This window comes from Homalodisca vitripennis, chromosome 3 (genome assembly GCF_021130785.1).
Source record: "Homalodisca vitripennis isolate AUS2020 chromosome 3, UT_GWSS_2.1, whole genome shotgun sequence".
In the NCBI taxonomy this organism is placed as follows: domain Eukaryota; kingdom Metazoa; phylum Arthropoda; class Insecta; order Hemiptera; family Cicadellidae; genus Homalodisca; species Homalodisca vitripennis.
This window is the reverse complement of record NC_060209.1, coordinates 81,080,400-81,098,905: the sequence shown is the minus strand read 5'-3', so window position 1 is coordinate 81,098,905 and position 18,506 is coordinate 81,080,400. Positions and strand designations below refer to the sequence as shown.

General features: G+C 32.0%; 1 protein-coding gene across 14 annotated transcripts in view; it reads right to left on the bottom strand.

Moving 5' to 3' along the window:
- The window catches only part of LOC124357111 (protein still life, isoforms C/SIF type 2), a 911,156-nt gene that overhangs the window by 769,540 nt on the left and 123,110 nt on the right, over positions 1 to 18,506 (bottom strand). For 8 of the 14 annotated variants that reach the window (XR_006921921.1, XM_046808566.1, XM_046808571.1 and 5 more), the window contains 5 exons: positions 15,301 to 15,586; positions 12,288 to 12,521; positions 6,394 to 6,612; positions 3,707 to 3,880; positions 268 to 396 (listed from right to left, as the gene is read on the bottom strand). Coding sequence is in view for 13 of the 14 variants with exons in the window: in XM_046808566.1 (XP_046664522.1) it covers positions 268 to 396; positions 3,707 to 3,880; positions 6,394 to 6,612; positions 12,288 to 12,521; positions 15,301 to 15,586 (1,042 nt within the window). In the remaining variant the exon portion in view is untranslated. The remainder of the gene's footprint in view (positions 1 to 267; positions 397 to 3,706; positions 3,881 to 6,393; positions 6,613 to 12,287; positions 12,522 to 15,300; positions 15,587 to 18,506) is intronic. The other 6 variants (XM_046808575.1, XM_046808576.1, XM_046808582.1 and 3 more) reach the window with 4 other exon arrangements.

Sequence of the window (18,506 nt, the reverse complement as noted above, 5' to 3'; positions counted from 1 at the left end):
TTTTGCTCATCTCAAGCATACAACATAAGGCTATTGAAAAATTTGAAAACAAATTTTGAAATTGTATTTTTGAGATATAGCATTGTGTTTGGAAGAACATTTAGTAACTGCCCCAAGTATTGTTTTTCAAGCGATATAAAATGGAAAGGATCGAGCGGTTCAATAACTGCAAAAACAACCCAGTAAAGCTTTTAAAATACGGGAACAACTATGGTTAAAAATGAAGCGGAAAAGGGCTGTAAAGTATTTTCTATATACAACACCTACCCGGTTTATGTTTGGAGGTGGTAGCTGGGGAGGGGACTTCAATGCCAGGGAGAACATTGGTGCGTCCTTTAAGCCATGAGATCAAGTCCTTGAGAAGTACTATGTACGCAGTCCCTCCCCCAGCCACAACTGTACATACAGACACTTGCGTAAGGCATGACCTGTAGTGCCGTAAGGGGACCTACGCAATATACGGGTGAGTTCCCATTGAATTTAGAGTTAGAGCTTTGATCATTTTAATTGCCGTTTTGTTCATTAATTTCACCAAAATAGTAATTCCGCTTCAGTACATTTTTCCTCTTATAATTTTTGCATCAACAGCCACAATTTTGAATGTAAATAAGAAACTCACCTGATGAATCCAAACATACAATTATTTACAACATCAAAACTAATTCTATACAAACAAATTGTGTGTTTTATTTATTTAAAAACTTTATATTTCTTGTACAATGTTAAAAGGTGTACACTTACACAATATTCATATTACAATTTAATGGACACTAAATTAATATAAATGCATTTCAATTCAAATGGTAACATTCTCACATTGGTCCCAAATTTTAAATGGACTTAACTGTTACAATAGCTTTATTCTGTATACTTACTAATAAACTACATCAATTTTTATACTATCATCACAGTTTAATTATACAATCTAAATTACAATAAATTATCATTGTATTATAAATACAGTAGATTATTTAAATAATAAAATTAATCATAATTCTTATGCACTATAAAACTGTGAAATAATAGGGTCGAGTTTATTCTAATTAGAAAAATGTGGTGAACTGATAGTTTCACTTTATTACATTACAATACTAAAAACATTGATTCACAATCATTTCTATTACTGGGACGAGTCCTCTCATTTCAATTCAAATTGCTACAAATGTTCCCAAAGTTATTCATAAATTAGTTCTCAATAATAATTGGGAAGAAGAGAAGATGGAGGTGAACCCTGATTAAACAGTTGGCTAATTGGCTCTCAAATTCCACATTTGTCTTGGTCTTAGTGTTCATAACCATATCTATTTCTCCCATAAAAATTATAAGCTCTTCTAGAAGCAGTCCTAACTGACTTATCCCCATGGATGTTCAGGAGCAGCACATTTCTACCCACAAATATCAAAATATTGGAGTAAAAGGGTTAATCAATAGATCTAGTTTACTTCTGAGGATGACTGTTGGAATGGGTGAGATTTCCTTATCATTAAAGGTTATTGCAAGCATAAACATGATGGAGTACCCGAAGGTTGCTTTGACCAGAAGAGGCTTGAACAGAACTAGCCAACAGATTATTTAGACGTGAAACAGTTTGCACAAGTAGGGGTGAGGTATGGGCTGGGTGAGGTAAGAAGAGCAGGACAGCAGATGCAGCCAGTAGACTACTACCATTATTGCAGATATTGGTCTGCGCGCGTCTAGGCTTCCATTATACTTCGGTAACATAAAACTTTGGTGTACTGTTTCGCTACATATTTGTAAACATTGTATATTATTTCATCAGTTTTTTTACAGTTTTCACTTGGGGTGTCCATTTTAAGCACTGATATTTATGTTTTTTTACCACATTAGTATGCACATCACTAGTGAGCGGGCTGCACATGCACACAGCGACATTTGTCCACTGTGCAACCAAGATCTGTTTCACAACTGGGTAATCTATCAGTACTATTCTTCCAAAATGACATGACAGATATTGTACCCATTATTCCTAGTCATGGTGGATGTAACTTGACATCTCGACAAGAGGCAACCCCTATCCTCAACCTTACCCATCCTCAATATCCAGTCACTTTGGAAAGCGGCCCAAAGATCCTTTTAGGAATAAGTGCAACGAGGTTGTCTCAGCTTCTTATTCTAAAGGTACAGAAGAGAGTCTTCCACTACAATTTAGTCCATCAGGTTTGGAATCTTGAATACTGAATTACCTTTATTTTCTTTATATGATCTCCATTACCTTATCTACATCTGCTGATACTGAGCCATTCCCTGGAATCATTTTTTCATCAATAGGACTGGTAAATCTTGGATGATGGCCGTCTCGAGTTATTTTCTTTTTACTTTACATTTCCTGTCAAATGAAACATTGTGATTTGTGTCGTAATGCTCTAAGCTTCATAAATACACTATGAGTTTCCAAACTTTTCCATCTGAAAAAGGTAAGCAGAAACTGTCATAGTTGGTATAGAAGTGGGTTGGCCAGAATTTTACTTCCCCTTCCTTCCATTTCATTCACTTTTTATCTCTGATCATCCTGATTGTCCAGCCAGCAACTCTCATCCTTTGTCACCATCATTCATGGCAATCTTTATTGGAGCTTAATAATGGGTTTGGGAGATGAACATAGTGAGTATTCACAGCTATAATACAGCTTGCCCTTTTTACCTTATTCGTATTATCACTGTTGGGTGCTTGAATTATATGTGTCTAAAATTACCCTTTGTAGGTATGGATCAGTTGACAGCTATTATTCCAGTTATGTTGCATTTGTAGAATTTTCCTCAACAATCTAAATGTATATATGAAGAATGAAGTGTAATAGTTTTCTTTTTTATCCTACAGAACTGTAATCATTGATAAAATTCATAGCCAAGGTAAGAAAAACCCCAAAACCAATTCTCATCCCAGATTCGATTATTTCATGTGAAAAACATTTGGGTTTTAATCCTTTTGTGATTGACATTAGATAGATAAGTTATAAATTTGTACCATTCACTGTAGGATATTTTCTGTTTTAAGATTAGGAAAAGCTAAAATTTATATTTTTTTTTTGTATTTGTTAACGTTTGTTTCTTATGAATATTTCTATCAGACATATATATGTTTTCAAAAATGCTCAAATATGTAAGATACATATGTTTTAAATTTAATTTTGAAAATTAGGTACAAATTAAAAAATATTTCATTATATCATCTAAATTACAGATCTAAACAGCAATTAGAAAAAAGACCAAGGCTGTCTTTAACATTTTAGTAAAGTAATAAAACGGGAATTAGTCAATGTAATTTTGGCGAAATTGAGTAATTGATTAGGAAGAGGTAGGTATGTAGGTTTGTGAGTAATCTCTGTTCAATAGTTAAAAGTTAAATTTTAAAATTTTGCCTTTTGTCTCCTGATTTCCTCAGAGTAATAAGAATTTTCCTACATATGTACATAAAAAAAAATTTCACCAAAAAGAGCTAGTTCTATAGAAAACAAAATAGTTTTAGTTAATGCTGACTAGTTCAACAATTTCAAAAAAGATTGTCTTAAAATTCATAGTCACTATTTTAATGTTGTAAAGAATCGGAGATCTTGTGTGACGATTCTGGCCGAAGTTAACTTCAGCTAATATAAATAAACCGACCATATACATATACAATTTCTCTATTGTTACACTATGTGCCTGTTGTAATGAATATGTAACTATTCTTATGTTCATATATCCACCTAAGTTCTCCATGCTCTGAGTGAGTAAGGCCTCGAAGGTATGGAGGCTGTAGCTCTCTGCGTCCATCCCCTTGGCCAACGTGTTGCGTAGATGCATCTCATACTCCAGCAGGAGCCGGCTGGTGGGGGAGCTTGGCGTGCTCACAGCACCCATTTGCTGATCTCGCTGATAACCTGTTGAACAGCATCTCGACGTTTTAATATCTTGAATACACAGAGCAATTTGTGGATTATAGTATAATAAACAATTTGGAAGCGATTGAAAATTTACTGACAATTAATGAAAAAGCACACATATCCAAAGAGCTTACAAATAGCTTTATTTAATGTACTGCATGAATTGGGATAGCAAAATGAACTTGAATTCCCATAAGAGTAAGCAGACATAAAAAGCAAAAATATTTTTTACTGTTAACACTCATTTTAGGAAACTGCATGGCAACAATAATTTCCAAGAAGCAAAACATACAATAGTGTAACTGAATAAGAAATACATCAGTGGAAAGCACATAGAAAGCACATAAAAAGTTAAACAGAATTATGTATTTATATTGTAAATCTGTACTTGTTATGGTTTTTATTAGTTATTGAAGGATATATTTTTATTATGTTTTGAAAAATTGGAATATAAATTAAGAAAGCGGGTTTAGTTTTTTTTAAATAAAGTTGAAGGTTGTTTGGTGATTTTGTTTTTTCTCTCCATTCTTTATATCTCCATATTTTGTAATGTATCTACAACAATATATACCTATAATTAAAGACATATTCCAAACTATCCAATATATGTTTTTACTCAATATTTACACGTTGAGTTGAAAATGAAAATGTGTTGCGTTATATTTGAAAAATTAAATATGATGTTTTCGAGGCACATGCCTTTTAAAAATTAAAATATTTTTAAAGTTGACCGTTTTTTAATGAAACATTTTTAACCAAGTCCTCTCCTTTTTACCCTTATTTTTCCTATCCCCAAATCATTATGTATGGCATAAAGGCAACAGTACTAAGTGTGTCAATCATAGACAGGATTTTAACATGCACTATCTTTAAATCAGATAAATCTAACATCTCAAACAACGATAGTACTGATTTTATTTTTAAAACAATGTAAATATTTTATCTGGGTGAATTTAAAAAAAATAAAAAAAACTGTATCGGTATAATAATAAACTTGAACAAAGAAATTACTGTTTAATGATACCACTGTAAAATACATGTTGGCAGTTTCGCCCTATTAATTGATTTATTGGTCCTATGTTACATCAGCTGTAAAGTATGGTAGTGGATTTGCAGCTATGCAGATATCGTGTTTGTTTTGTATAACAGCATATTTTAAGTTTCTTATTATTGATATTACTGTAACATGAAATTTTGATTTATTTTTTACAAAATATGTCAATTGAAAACTATAATACGTAATGAATTATAAAGTTTGATAAGGAATACAAAAAACAAATTTAAAATATATTCAATTAGTTTGCTGTTTGTAAATGTTTTATAAATGATTGGTATCAATACTAATATTTATTTTAAGTTTGTATACCAAACATAGAATTAAATTACATTTGACATCCTACTTTACTCAGAAAGTCAAAAAACAAATACAATGGAACGTTGAAGGGTTTGACAAAACATAACAAAAGTCAAATGAAGAATAACTTTGCTGCTTTTTCACCCTTTGACACTATAATCAATAGAACTGTTCCTTTGGTCAAGAGGAACCTATATACCAAGTTTCAAGTATTTAAAACCTTTCTATCAAGTGTTGGGGGACAGACGTAAAGTGACACAATTTTAAGAAGGACTATTTATTTCAAATATTATAAAACAAAAATAGGTTCACAAATTATATTTATATGCTCAAACAAATCAGCAAGAAAAACGTTAAAGTTCATTCATAAATTGAAGAAGGAAGGATCATTGTTGAGGCAAGGAGAAAATGCAAACATAAAACAAAAAACCGTTAAATGTGAATAGAGACATATAAATTGCAAGATATAAGTGACTTCATAGTTAAAAACATGCAAAAATTTTAATATAGCATAAAAACAACATAAAAATTGGAATAAGATATAAAAACATTATTCCTGGTTTTTTGCAGGTTTAAAGGCTACTTTGGTAAATTTTAAGGATTTCAATCCAAAAACCAAATTAAGACCAAGCAAAAGACAAGAGTATCAATTAACTATTGTAATCTACTTCTAGATATTACCATGCACATTGTATTAATTACAAAATTAAAAACAAATTATTTAGAAACATTTGTACAAACAATATATACCTTAGTTATATTAAAGAATAAACCAATTTTGGCTCTTTTTTTCCAAAAGTAACATATGTCCTTAAATCTGAAAAGGTTAATCCTGCAAACTAAAGCATGCGATTATGTTTAGTAAAATTTTGATTCTTATTGTAACCACTTACATTATTAGATTTTCAAAGCAGTTATAAAAATATCTTGTATTATTTTCATATCCATTTCATTTAAGTGATTTTGGGCAAAGCACCCGATACATCTATTAGCGGAATTAGGAAGAAAGTTCTCCTAATAGTTCGCCCACCCAAAAAGCAGTAAGCCCAAAACATTTATAACAAAGTTTAGCAGAAGAGTTTGAGGAATTTGTTTGAAACATGCAGTAGCCTATAGTTTTGTGCAATGTCAAGACGCTGTGCTTGAGGAGTCCTACCTCTACCTTGTCTGTGGGACGGCTGGTCCAGGTCGGAGTTTCCGTTACTTGAGCTAGGGGTTGTTGCATAGCATTGATTGTCAAACAGTACGTTGTCAGACGGAGGGGAGATGTCACCCCCGGTCCCCGCACCCCCTCCGTTCCTCTCTAGTTCCAGGAACAACCCCCGCCCCTGATAGTCCCGCTGTCCTCTACCTATCTCATGCGAGGACCTTGAGCCTGCAATATACATTAAAATGTTAATTTTTCCCCTCTCCTTCAGTTTTTACTGGTAGGCACCATTTTATCTCTTTCCTTTATGAGGTATTGTCGACATGTACAGTGAAAGCTACTTCTACATGCCTTGCTTCGCTATTGTTGTTTCAATCACGTAAATTTGTGTGTGCGATGTAGAAAATAATTCTGCTATGTGTTTGATTCTTTCCACAGCGAAGAAAATTATGAACCCTTAACAATTATTGTTTACTAAACTTCAGTTCCTTTCAAATGAAAACTCTATTCTGATAAAATGTAGCTTCAATTTGTTTCTTTCAATTCTTTTATAAATTTCATCACTACATTATTTATTTCACACTGAAGGAGCTCAAACATCTGCGTGGTGGACTCTGTGGTGGTGTTCTGGATGGTGCACAATAAATTCATTATTTATTTGAATCCCATGATAATAAATCCCATGAGTAGTGGCCTCTTAAAAGTCTGTCTCTGCTTCTGCACTTCATTTAGTGCATAATAAAGAAAATATTTGCACATCTAAGGCATGTATTGGTATTTTCAGGATTCTTAATTAATATTGAAGAATATTCAGATATACTTTCCCTCGATAGCTTTAGAGAAACCTTTTAAGAGTGATCAACACTACTAATAGCTATAACGTCATATTATTCCTTTAGAATTATCTAAAAACCATGTTCTTTTCAAATATTTATACAGAATGAGTGTTAATAAGGTTGATTAATACTTATTTTACTTTTACTAAACATTCAAGCTCTTAAATGTTAACATCATTTGAAATTGACAGAAAAATCTAAAGTACTCACAATTCCTATTAAACAATAAAATAAGTTGATATTCTTACAAATATTAAAACTGGTTTAAAGCCAGTTTCAAACCCACTTCTGTTTACTACCAACAAACTGCAAGATTTCAAGAACCGTTCAATAACTTTTGTATAGTCTAACTTATGAAATTGAAACTTCAAACATTAACATAGAATATATGCCTTTCTGTACTCTCCATAAAATAACTCTCCAACTTCTCAATAAGAGGACATCACATGAGAAGAAGGAGAACAATTTAAATAGAAGCTGGGATCAAGTCGCACATAATTTGAGAAGTCTGAACAAGTACAATTGAACCTACTTAGCTCTAAGAATGGTGGTTGTTTAAAACTCTGAAATATTGGATAAGCTTATTTCTTACTTTAAGATGTCTGACGAAGTAATCAGCAAAAACACCAAAGTTCAAATCCTTATTTTTTTTCAAGTAGCCATCAAATTACCTAACCATTTACTTTGGAACAAATGACATCTCATTATCTCTGACCCAATTGTCTGAGTGTTAATCTGGACTGAGAAGGATGATAGAACAAATGCTCTGTCAGCATCATAACCTACATCATACCTAGCATTAGGCATTTGAAGATTCCCTGCATTACAGAATTCTATAACATTAATAGTAGCAATTCTTTGTAGATTGTGAGTTTTATTAATACCACTTCTTGTTGTGCTTTTGGCTATCAAATAATTTATAGGGTGGCTCCTCAGCCGGATACCTTATGAGTTTTTATCCTACAGAAAAAAAATCTATCTGAATCCTGGCTAGTCCAGAACCAATGCAATGCTGCAGAGACGCCTTCCAAACAGTTCATTGTGCTATACACCCAAGAAGTTACATATGCATATCAGAAGAACCTCCAAACCAGAAAGTACCTACATCATTACAACACACACTGTGTAACAAGCTACACTTTACCCATACACTTCACAGCACTTTTTTAAGAAAAACCATCTTATATTGAACAAATACTATGGAACCATCTACCACAAACACTTAGCGAGAATCATGAAAATGCTTTTAAAAGGCAGTCTACGAACTCCTTGTTGGACAGCTATACTGCAACATTGACGAATTCCTGAACCAATAGCGGAGGCCTCTGCAAATCAAGAACCACTCCTGAATTTTATGTATAGTTGATTTCCAAATTAACGTACAAAAAACGTAAGTAATTTCTTGACTCTATTGCTGTTCTTGATCTATACGCTAATAAAGGAGTTTCTCCATTGTCTATTGTCTAGGTTACCTGTTTTATTGGAACGATGGCTGTTTCCTCAGGATTCAAAGATTCAACCAATACATAAGGAATATATGGGTATTGTTATTAAGAATATCTGCTAAAATTTCAGGAATCTATTGTGCTCTGGTTCTAATGTCCACTCCAAAAAAGACACAAGATTCTGAAGAAATGCCAGTACAACACACTCTGTACCCAGTCCTGTTCAAAGCAAGGGTACTCCTCTGGAAATTGTTGAAAGTCTTTTAACAAAACTCAATTCATTAGGTAATGAAAAAGACCTATATTTCCATCTAAGAATTTCCTGACTCCTCATAGTATATCACCATGAGAAAGTGTGGTGTTATCTTTTGTACCTTAAAATATCAATAAAACTATTACTTTTGTAATCTTGTGTCTGTATATAATATAACACATAACACTCGTAGAGTTATTTGAAATCAAGGAAGTCTAATAATTAAGAAGATCGAAATGGATTTCCAATTATTCTCTTATATTACTAGATTCTCAAAATTTAATACAAGTTTAACATGATACAATTTATAAGGCAGTAAACTAAATTTGGACTGAAAAATAAGCATTAAAAGAACTTAAATTTTAGGTGATGCAATTGATCTCTTACTGGTTCTGGTCTTAATAATATAGTAGGTATTGCCCAAGATAATATTAACAGTATTCTAACTCAAGAGGATAATTTTATAGCCTGCCTAAATGATTTCATTAATTGTATAGTGGAAGTATGTGTTTTAGTACTTAGGTCCATCCAGTTCTTGGTATTAATAGGTTATTCTCAGGGAAGTCATCAAAATTTAGTGTTAGTTAAAACAACAAAGCCGGCATTGTTTAAAAGGTGAAAAGTATATACTTTGAAAGTTTTCTCAATTTTAATATTTTTTTAAACTTTTGTCATAAATTAGAATCAAGCGTATTTCATAAAATGTTACTATAATTGTTTTTGATCACTCAACTTAACTTTGAAGTACTAATGTAAAGTATTTTTTATAATTTTGCCCTGATTTGGTTCTTTTTGTCAATTATTATCTGGCTAACGACTGTTTTTTATGATTTGAGAAAAACAATTCCTGAGTTCAACTATTTAATAATGAGTAGTACTAGCATTAATTTGTTTTAATTAACTAACCAGTTTTTACAATGTATCAACTGAATAACAGTTTTAGCTAACCAGGCTGAGAACTGTTAAACAAAAATAATCTGAGGCTTTAACAGAACAAATAAATTATGGCAGTCTTAAAAGTCATGCGAAATACCAAAGCAAAGCTCATTTACTTTGCACAAGTTACCAAACAAACTTACAAAATACAAACAGCATAATCTCACAAAGCTCATCGTCTTGGTGAGTTTCACACAGCAAGCCAATCAGTTGATTACATCCAACTTGGCTTTTTGTCACTGTATGCAAGTTGCAATAAATACCATATTGGACACAAAATTAAGCACAGCAAGCTTCGAAAACATGTTCAAGCAAAGCAAATGATCTAGCTCAAAACTACCCAAGCTTGTAATGATAATACAAATAATGAAATTTTATTGAACTTTAACAACATTGTCTTCATGTTAATTCTAAATTAATTGTTTTTCTTTTATTTACCTAATAAAAAATTACATGTTTTATCTTTATTACATGAAATACTAATGTTTTTTTTCTTTCTTACTATTACATTTTTTTTCTTTAATAACTGTTTAAGTTTAGAATTTACATTTGGAGTGACTTCTTTACATTTTAAACTATATAATTAAGTCTTCAAACAAATTTAAATTATTATCTAATTGAAAAATGTTAAATAATAATTTTTATTTGCTATGATTTTCACAATTGTTTTAGTAATATACACTAGAATTTAAAATGCTGTTTTGTGTAATTTTTACAACCAAAATTTCAAAACGTTTTACATAAAAGACCTTGCTTACTTCTGAAAAATGTTTTACATTCACTGAAACCTATAAACTAAAGTCACTCCAGTCTCCACTCAGATTGCATGCATGCACACATTTTTTAAGCAATATCATGTGACCTTGTACATCTAAAATTTATATTCATTATCAATTTAACAAATTCTAACCAAACTCAGTATTAAGATAAAATTTATATTTTATAGATTTGTGATAGATAAATGACAGGTTTGTATCAGATTTTATTCAATTTAAAATTTAAAATAAAAAGTAATTTTTCATGAAAAATTAAATTCAAATTTATTTATTTTGTTTTAAAATTGTAGTAACTTAATAATTGGTAGGCATATAATGTTTACCAAATAAAAATAAATATGTTTCAGAATCCTTATTACGTAACATAGTATCAATGAAAGTTTTAATACCACCAAAGTTAAAAGTCTCAGTTGCAAATGAGTGAAATTTCAAAAAGGTGGTATACAACATGGACCTTACTTTTAACGGTTCCAATACCATAATAATTTTGTTAAAGTAAACTTCCATTACAAGTTCACAGGATGAGTTTGAGGACAGTTAGATTAGCCAGATTTATAGAGGATAGGTGCATAATATATTTCCATTCAGTTACATCCTTTGGAGGAACTGAACCCAAGTTCAAGCCACATTAGATTACTACTGCTTCTCTAGTAGTTTGTGGAGAAGACAAAAAATAGACATTTACTGCAGAAATTCCATCCTTGACCAAACAATCTCTTTATAGCCAACTTCTTTTCATAATTTGAATATATAGTAATCAATCGGAACCAAAATTTTGATAATGTTAAACATTACCTTTTAAATTGCTATAATAACAGACCAATAACCTGGTCTGTTTTTGTTAAGGAAAGGGACTTTTTTGTAAAAACAATCATGGACTTTCTTGTAACTTTTTTATAACTAATTTACTGCATAGTATATATCTCTAATCACTCTGTCATTTATTAAATAGTTTATTAAAATTATTCTTAGACATTAAAGAGAACTACTATATATAACATTTTAATCTGAAGAAACAGCCTTTGATTTGGTTAGTACATACTCTTCTCTGGTAAAACTCTGTTTGGTACCATGCACAGTCCTCTGAATTCTACTTAAATCTTTCCAAACTCTCCTTAAAACATATTACAAGAAGTTTTGGAAGTGATTACATTTTTTAGAACTTACAGTATTGAAATTGTATGTTTAATCAGTGGCTAAACAAAGAGTAATGACCCAATTAATACCCATTACTACATGGGGATGCTACTAACTGAAAATAACTTCAATTCAATCCTATGCACTCATTTCTCTGACTTCACAGATACTGAAATCAAATCATCCTCATGCTTCTGTCGGAACAGACATGGCATTTGGGGCATCCTTTTCTATAGCTTGTTCAGTTCAGATTTAGCTCAAGTTACCTCATTGTTTGCATTTACACATAGGTATGTTATTATATACAAAAGTATTCAAGTTTTCTTACTGTACTTAAGCAAAACAACAAATGTTTACTTAACAACTCAACTTCCTAACCAATGAAATATGAAAGTGAACTATTTTACTGATACAATATATACAAAACTCTCTCAAAATCTGTATCACTACATAACTGATACACTACAGTAAAGCAAGCAGTAATGTAAAACAACAACACAAACAAGAAGTTGTACTATACCCGAGAAGCGATTGCCCTTATGACGTGACATTGTCTCGGACTCAGACAACACGTGGCGAGCGTTGTTGTTGGAAGTGTTGTTGCCATGGTGGTTGTAGTGCAGGTTGCCGTGGTGGTTGTAGTAGTTGTACCTGCGCCTTGTCATCTCAGGACTGGTAACAGGGCTTTCCAGTGATGGCATCGGCTTCAACATTCGCTTCAACGTGTTCGAATCCACACTCATACCTCCACCTCCTATTTAATTTTTATATTAATGATAATTCATTTTTAAAACATCATATAGTTTGCTACATAAAATTTATTCATCCATTGAAAATGAGATCCAAATGTGAACTGAAACTGAAGGATATAATGTGTAACTGTCTATTTACTTATAACAAAATGATATGTCATAATAATTGTAATATGATAAAAATGTTGGTACCAATATAATTTTAAACAATTATAATTTCAAATTTTATGCCAGACTTTTGTAAATGTGTTACTCAAGTTGCGGTAATAATGGTGTACTATTCCCACAAATACTAATTTTACTAAGACTTTTAAGATTGATAAATAATTCTCAGGGCTTTCCAAAACTTGAGCTTTTAGATAACTAATCTCTTTATACCTGCCTCCCCCCACTCTGCAATTCTTACTAAACGTACTGCTTAATACGTATACCAATTTAATATAAGCTGAAATTGGTAAAATTTAACTGTTGGGAAAATTTAGAGGAATTTATTGTGTTAAAAGCATTGGTTTTAAAATATTCCGTTTGTACACAATTTAGTTTTTAAGGTATACAAGTGTTCTCTGCTCATTTGATTACGTTAGTAGTAAGAAATATTGACAATTGCTGCACTCTGTCTTTTGGAGTGATAGACCTGTGTAACAGTACCTACCCCTGAGGTAATAACTAAAGAGAACCAGCACCCAACAACATGACAGCAGTTACAGTCCAACTGATAGTCTGTTTACCATGTCATAACCCGCAGCACTATTGTTGTTTTATTGTATTCCTGTTTTAGTTATATATTGAAGAACTGTTGAAATCCATATTCCACTGACTAATACTATCCCTTTGTCTCACGAAAGTGGCTTGAACACATGCCAAGGTTGCATGTCATAAGAAGTTTGTTGTCAGAGGAGTATTCAGAGGCAATGTGGTGCATATACTTCCAAACAGTCTGAGAGAAATAATAAAATCCTGTCATCAATGGCTTTAGAATAAATTGGAAAATAAATGCTTACCAGTTTAAAAACTCAAATAAAACTAAAAATATCATTTATGCATGACTGATTTCTATTGTTTATCCCAGAATGGTTCAATTGTGGATGTAGCATGGAATACAAGATTAAAGTTATAAATGGCGGGATGGAGGTGGTGACCACTATGGAGAGGAGGCAGCAGGACATTGGTGGCCCTGGTAGGATAGGGATGAGGACAGCCGAGGGTGACTTTATTAAGTTAATAGTTTTATTGAAGTTAGGGTAGGGTGCTGTCATTGTCTTGGAGAGCAAATGGCTAAGCAGTCTGAATGTTGACTTGGGATCTTAATTATAGTTAGCACAGTTTGAAATCCTGTCTGTGACCATAGCACATTTTATCACTACCATCAATGTTCCATTGTATCAACTCTCCTACTTATTCTGTTTGATAAGATCCTAGTACAGGCTAATGGCCCGTGAGGACAGGCAGAATAAGGCTTAAATTGGGGTTGGCCTCTCCTTTTTCATAAGAAAAAGCAGATAATAGATTGGTGAGTAGAAACAGATATATGACATATAACATGAAGCTTGCTTTTTTTTGTTTTATTCTAACTAACCCTCTGCACCCTTCTAGTGGGCAGTGTGTAACAAAACACTAATTTGTCTGTTCATATCATTATTTGTGGCATGGTAGAAATAGAAATTTACTTTTAGCATGTTAGTTACTGTATTTACAACAGAAGATGAGAAGAACATAAGGTATAATGGAAGAAGGTACATTTTGATTAATGAAATCTTTTTAACTGTTTTTCAAAATTTCTGTCCACATTTTCCAATACCCTATACCTTTAATAAACAATGTCCAAAAAGAGAAGAGGTTGTTCTTTCTTCTCCCCTTATGAAGTGGGATGTACAGTGTTTTAACATCCTCAAACTCAAAGCGAGATATATCATTTGTGATTGGGATCATCAGGTGGCACAGAAGGTCTGATTTAAAACACTAGTAAGAATAGGATCACACGAGTCCTTTTTTGTAACATAGAAAAATATTAAATGTCATCATCCTGTTTTCCTACCCTCTATAACCAATTAATTAAGAACTCTAAACAACACACTGTAAAGAACAATTGGGTTGTTGATTTAGGGGTAGTCACACAAATTGTTGAGTATGTAATGTTTTCTCTTCATTATTTGGGCAAAAGGAGTTATCAATTTACAACAACAAAATGTGGTTATCAGCTAGCTTATCTTCCTGCCTGACTCTGAGCATGTTCTATTCCTGTACAGTCAGTCTTGTTTCATTGGTAATATTTCAAAATAGAGGCTTAAATAGACAATATCATTGTTATAGAACATCTATAATGAAATTGCAAAATGCTTGTAAAGTAAATGCCTAAGTTTTATATTTAAATATGGAGATAGGCTACATCAAATGCAAAGTAAATGGGAACTTATGTAGAACTGTGCAACACCAAAGAATAAAACTGACATAGCCTATCAAAATCATCCTAACATTTTTATTTGCTTTTAAATCTTTTTGTTTTAATAACATTTTAATTAGAATGCTCTGAAAAAATAAGGTATTAACCTTTAATAGTGTAGCCAACTTTACTTGGAGTAATCATTTCCTGACTCTTTATTCTTCCTAACTGAAATTCCTGTATCATATTCAATCCCGCCATCTGATGATATTCATGACCCTACTTTTCTTAGTTACATAAAAATTGTACCAAAATACAATAAATTAAAAGAGGTCACACTTTTTGTCACTTAGGTATTATTTTTATTAGGTAGTGTTCTAATGTTTGTCTTTTAATCTTACCTGAACGAACATCATCCTTGCCCATTTTATTATTATTATTGTTTGTTGTTCGGCCACGATTATTGTTGTTGATGTTGTTAATGTTGTTGTTGTTGTTAGCCGCTCGCAGCTCTGCCTCTCGCACCATGTCAGTACCCTCTGCGTAGTCGGGGCCTCCGGTGGCCTTGTGCTGTTGGCTAGGTTGAGCATCTTTGGTCAGTCTCGGTGTGCAAGTGCCAGTCGTCATCTTGGTGCTACTCACAGTCCCACCTGCCTGTGTTCCTTCACTTTTACTTGTCTCTTGACCCTACAATAACACATTGACATCAGATGTTTGCTTTCTGAGGCTATTTACATTGGATATCACATAATTTCATCAAAATGTTCAGCACTCACTAACGTTTTTAATTCCTCACATTCCTCAAATAAAAAAGAAACTTGAGAAATATTTCTGGATCAACGAGTTTAGCTTTTAGGTCCAAATAAAATACTAGGGGTTTCTGAATTGTCTCATTAAAATTTTAATCTGCAAATCTTCTTTGTGATACATAATTTAAAAGTGTACAAAACTACATCCTTTCTAATTCAAGGTTACAAGAAGTAAATACGTTTCCCTATTTGGGTCAAATGTAGGATCAGCCAAAGGAACAATTTTTGTTTAAAGGTACTCTACTTTTGAATCTGTTTTTTGAACATGAAGTAATAGCTCAAACTCACCCTATATTATTTATTACAAAGAAAATTTATATAGTTACTTCCTTAGTTGAAGTATAAAAAAACAAAAACAATGAGATCTTCAGGAATAAAATGGAAAAATGTTGATGGAATGATTTCAGAAATATAAGTAAACTTGAGGAAAGTGTAAAAAGGAATAATACACCTACCTTTATATGGCACCAACAATTTGAGACTCGTTAAGTACAACAATATTATTAAATCTGATCTTCATTGTGACATGGCTCAATAACATTCTAACACAGCCTATAAAAATCACTGAACACTCGCATGCTACCCAACTTAATTTTATTATGATTAATTTGTAACACTTGTTATAATTCACTAATATTCTACATACAGGGTGATCAACTTAGGGTATTAATTTTACAGCAAACTTTAAATTGGGAACTTTACCTTATTTTTTATGCTTATTAAATTAAGTAGTTTTAAAATCCGGTTGCCATTTTCCAATATGGTACCCAACTTTCTTATGGAACCCCCTTTTTTCTGACGAATTTGGGTTTAACACGCAATACTAAGACTTTTATATCTTTGGTGTTGTTTTGATGTACTTAATCATTTAGCCATTAGGAGTGATGAAAGTTTTGAATTAAGAGGCATGTTTATTATTTGCAAACAACAAATTTTAATTCAAAGCACATGATTCAAAGGAATGTAATAAAGCTGTTACATCTTCACAAATACTTTATTTTATATAAAAAATGAACTAAAATTACCATTGAAAGTTATAATTTATGATGACTTAATTATTACTTAAAGCAGTTTTTTATCTATGACATATTATTATTTCAACAAATTATTATTTATTGCTATTTACTATTTAATTCAGAAAAACTTAATATATCTCAAATAAATGTTTATCATAGTCAATAATTTCAAAAAATCTTATGAAACAATACATTTTTTCTAACATTCTTCTCTATTATATAATTTACCTACATTCACCGATGCAAAGGTTGAAATTGTACTAAAGGTTACTGCCATCATGCTATTACTGAACCGAGCATGACGTGTATATATAATTGGTCACATAGTTCTGTTCACAGCCTATAGATAGCAGCACTGCAGTGAGGGCTTTGATCTAAATTCCTTTAACAGATTCTTGAGATTTAGCTGTCTTGCATTCATTGGTTGAGATCTTTTGCAATATTGAAGCCTTGTGGCAACTCCGACAGCAGAAGACTGCAGTGGAAGTGTGTATTTTAAACGTTAAGCCATTGAGATTTTGTTGATTTCAATTGATTGTTATAGATACTTTTCTAATTAATTGTTGATAGTTTATTAACCCTAGAACTGGCAATCAACATCATAACGTCGATTTGAATCGATTTATGGATGGCAATCGACATTATAATGTCAATCTGACAAGTGTGTGTTTTGACAGTTCATATAGTACACAAATCAACACTACCACCAGGGTTTATATTCCACTGCAACAGAAAGAATTGCAGATTTCAATAGTGAAATTTGTTTTGCTGTTTTCACAACTGTAATATCACAATGAAACTTGCCAGAAAGAACCTTTATGTTTTTAAAATTAGTGATATATGATGGTTACGGTTTATTATGTTGGTTTATAGCCTGTTACAGCTTTGTTTTAGGCTATACTACACTAAATTTTGGTATATTTTTGAAATATTTGGTGTAAAAATTATATTTTGTTCATTAACTTTTGAAAATAATCGTACCCATAGTAACATATTTAGGTATGTCTCACCACTTTTCATTAAAAAAAATATTTAGAAATTGGTTATTAATTTATTTATTGTTTTGTAGTGCATATAGCTCTCTAAATTTTAGTAAATTTTGGATGCATTTAGTATAAGATTATATATTTTGTAAATATTTGAAAATAATCATAGCCATAGTAACAAATTTAGTCTTTTATGTACTATTTGTGGTTTTTACAATACCGGGTACTTTGGGATTATACCGACCACACTAGTATGAAGAACACAAAAATAGAAATTTATAGAAACAAACATGATAGAACGAAAAAAACAACTCTTCAATTACAAAATTACAAACTTACAAGCATTTCCAGGTATTGTGATCGTTAGTGTTGTCGCTGTTATCTTATCTTTCTCGAGAATCCTGATTACGGCAGACCGCGCGGCATCACGTGATTTGCACGGTACATAATTGCCTTTCCATTACAATTCAATTTATATTTCTGATTAGCCCCTCTAGAATTTGATATTTTACTGATAGGTACTATCTCGAGGGATGTTTTTCTTTCGTCGACATCAGCGCGGGGCAGCACCGAAGGTGCTGCCAAAGCCCGCGCTGATGGCCGGAGGCACTCGCATTTTGGGTGGCGGAATGTGATCAAGAATAAAAACAAGTTTTTAGTGTTTTTTTAATAAAGAGTTTAGTTTGGTAAATGTTTGTTTTTGTTGAATTTTTGTGTTTGGAGAAATGTAGAGGTAAAACACGGAAGTACAACAAAGCGATGCACCAGCTGAACGGGCGGCGAGACTCTGCAATCA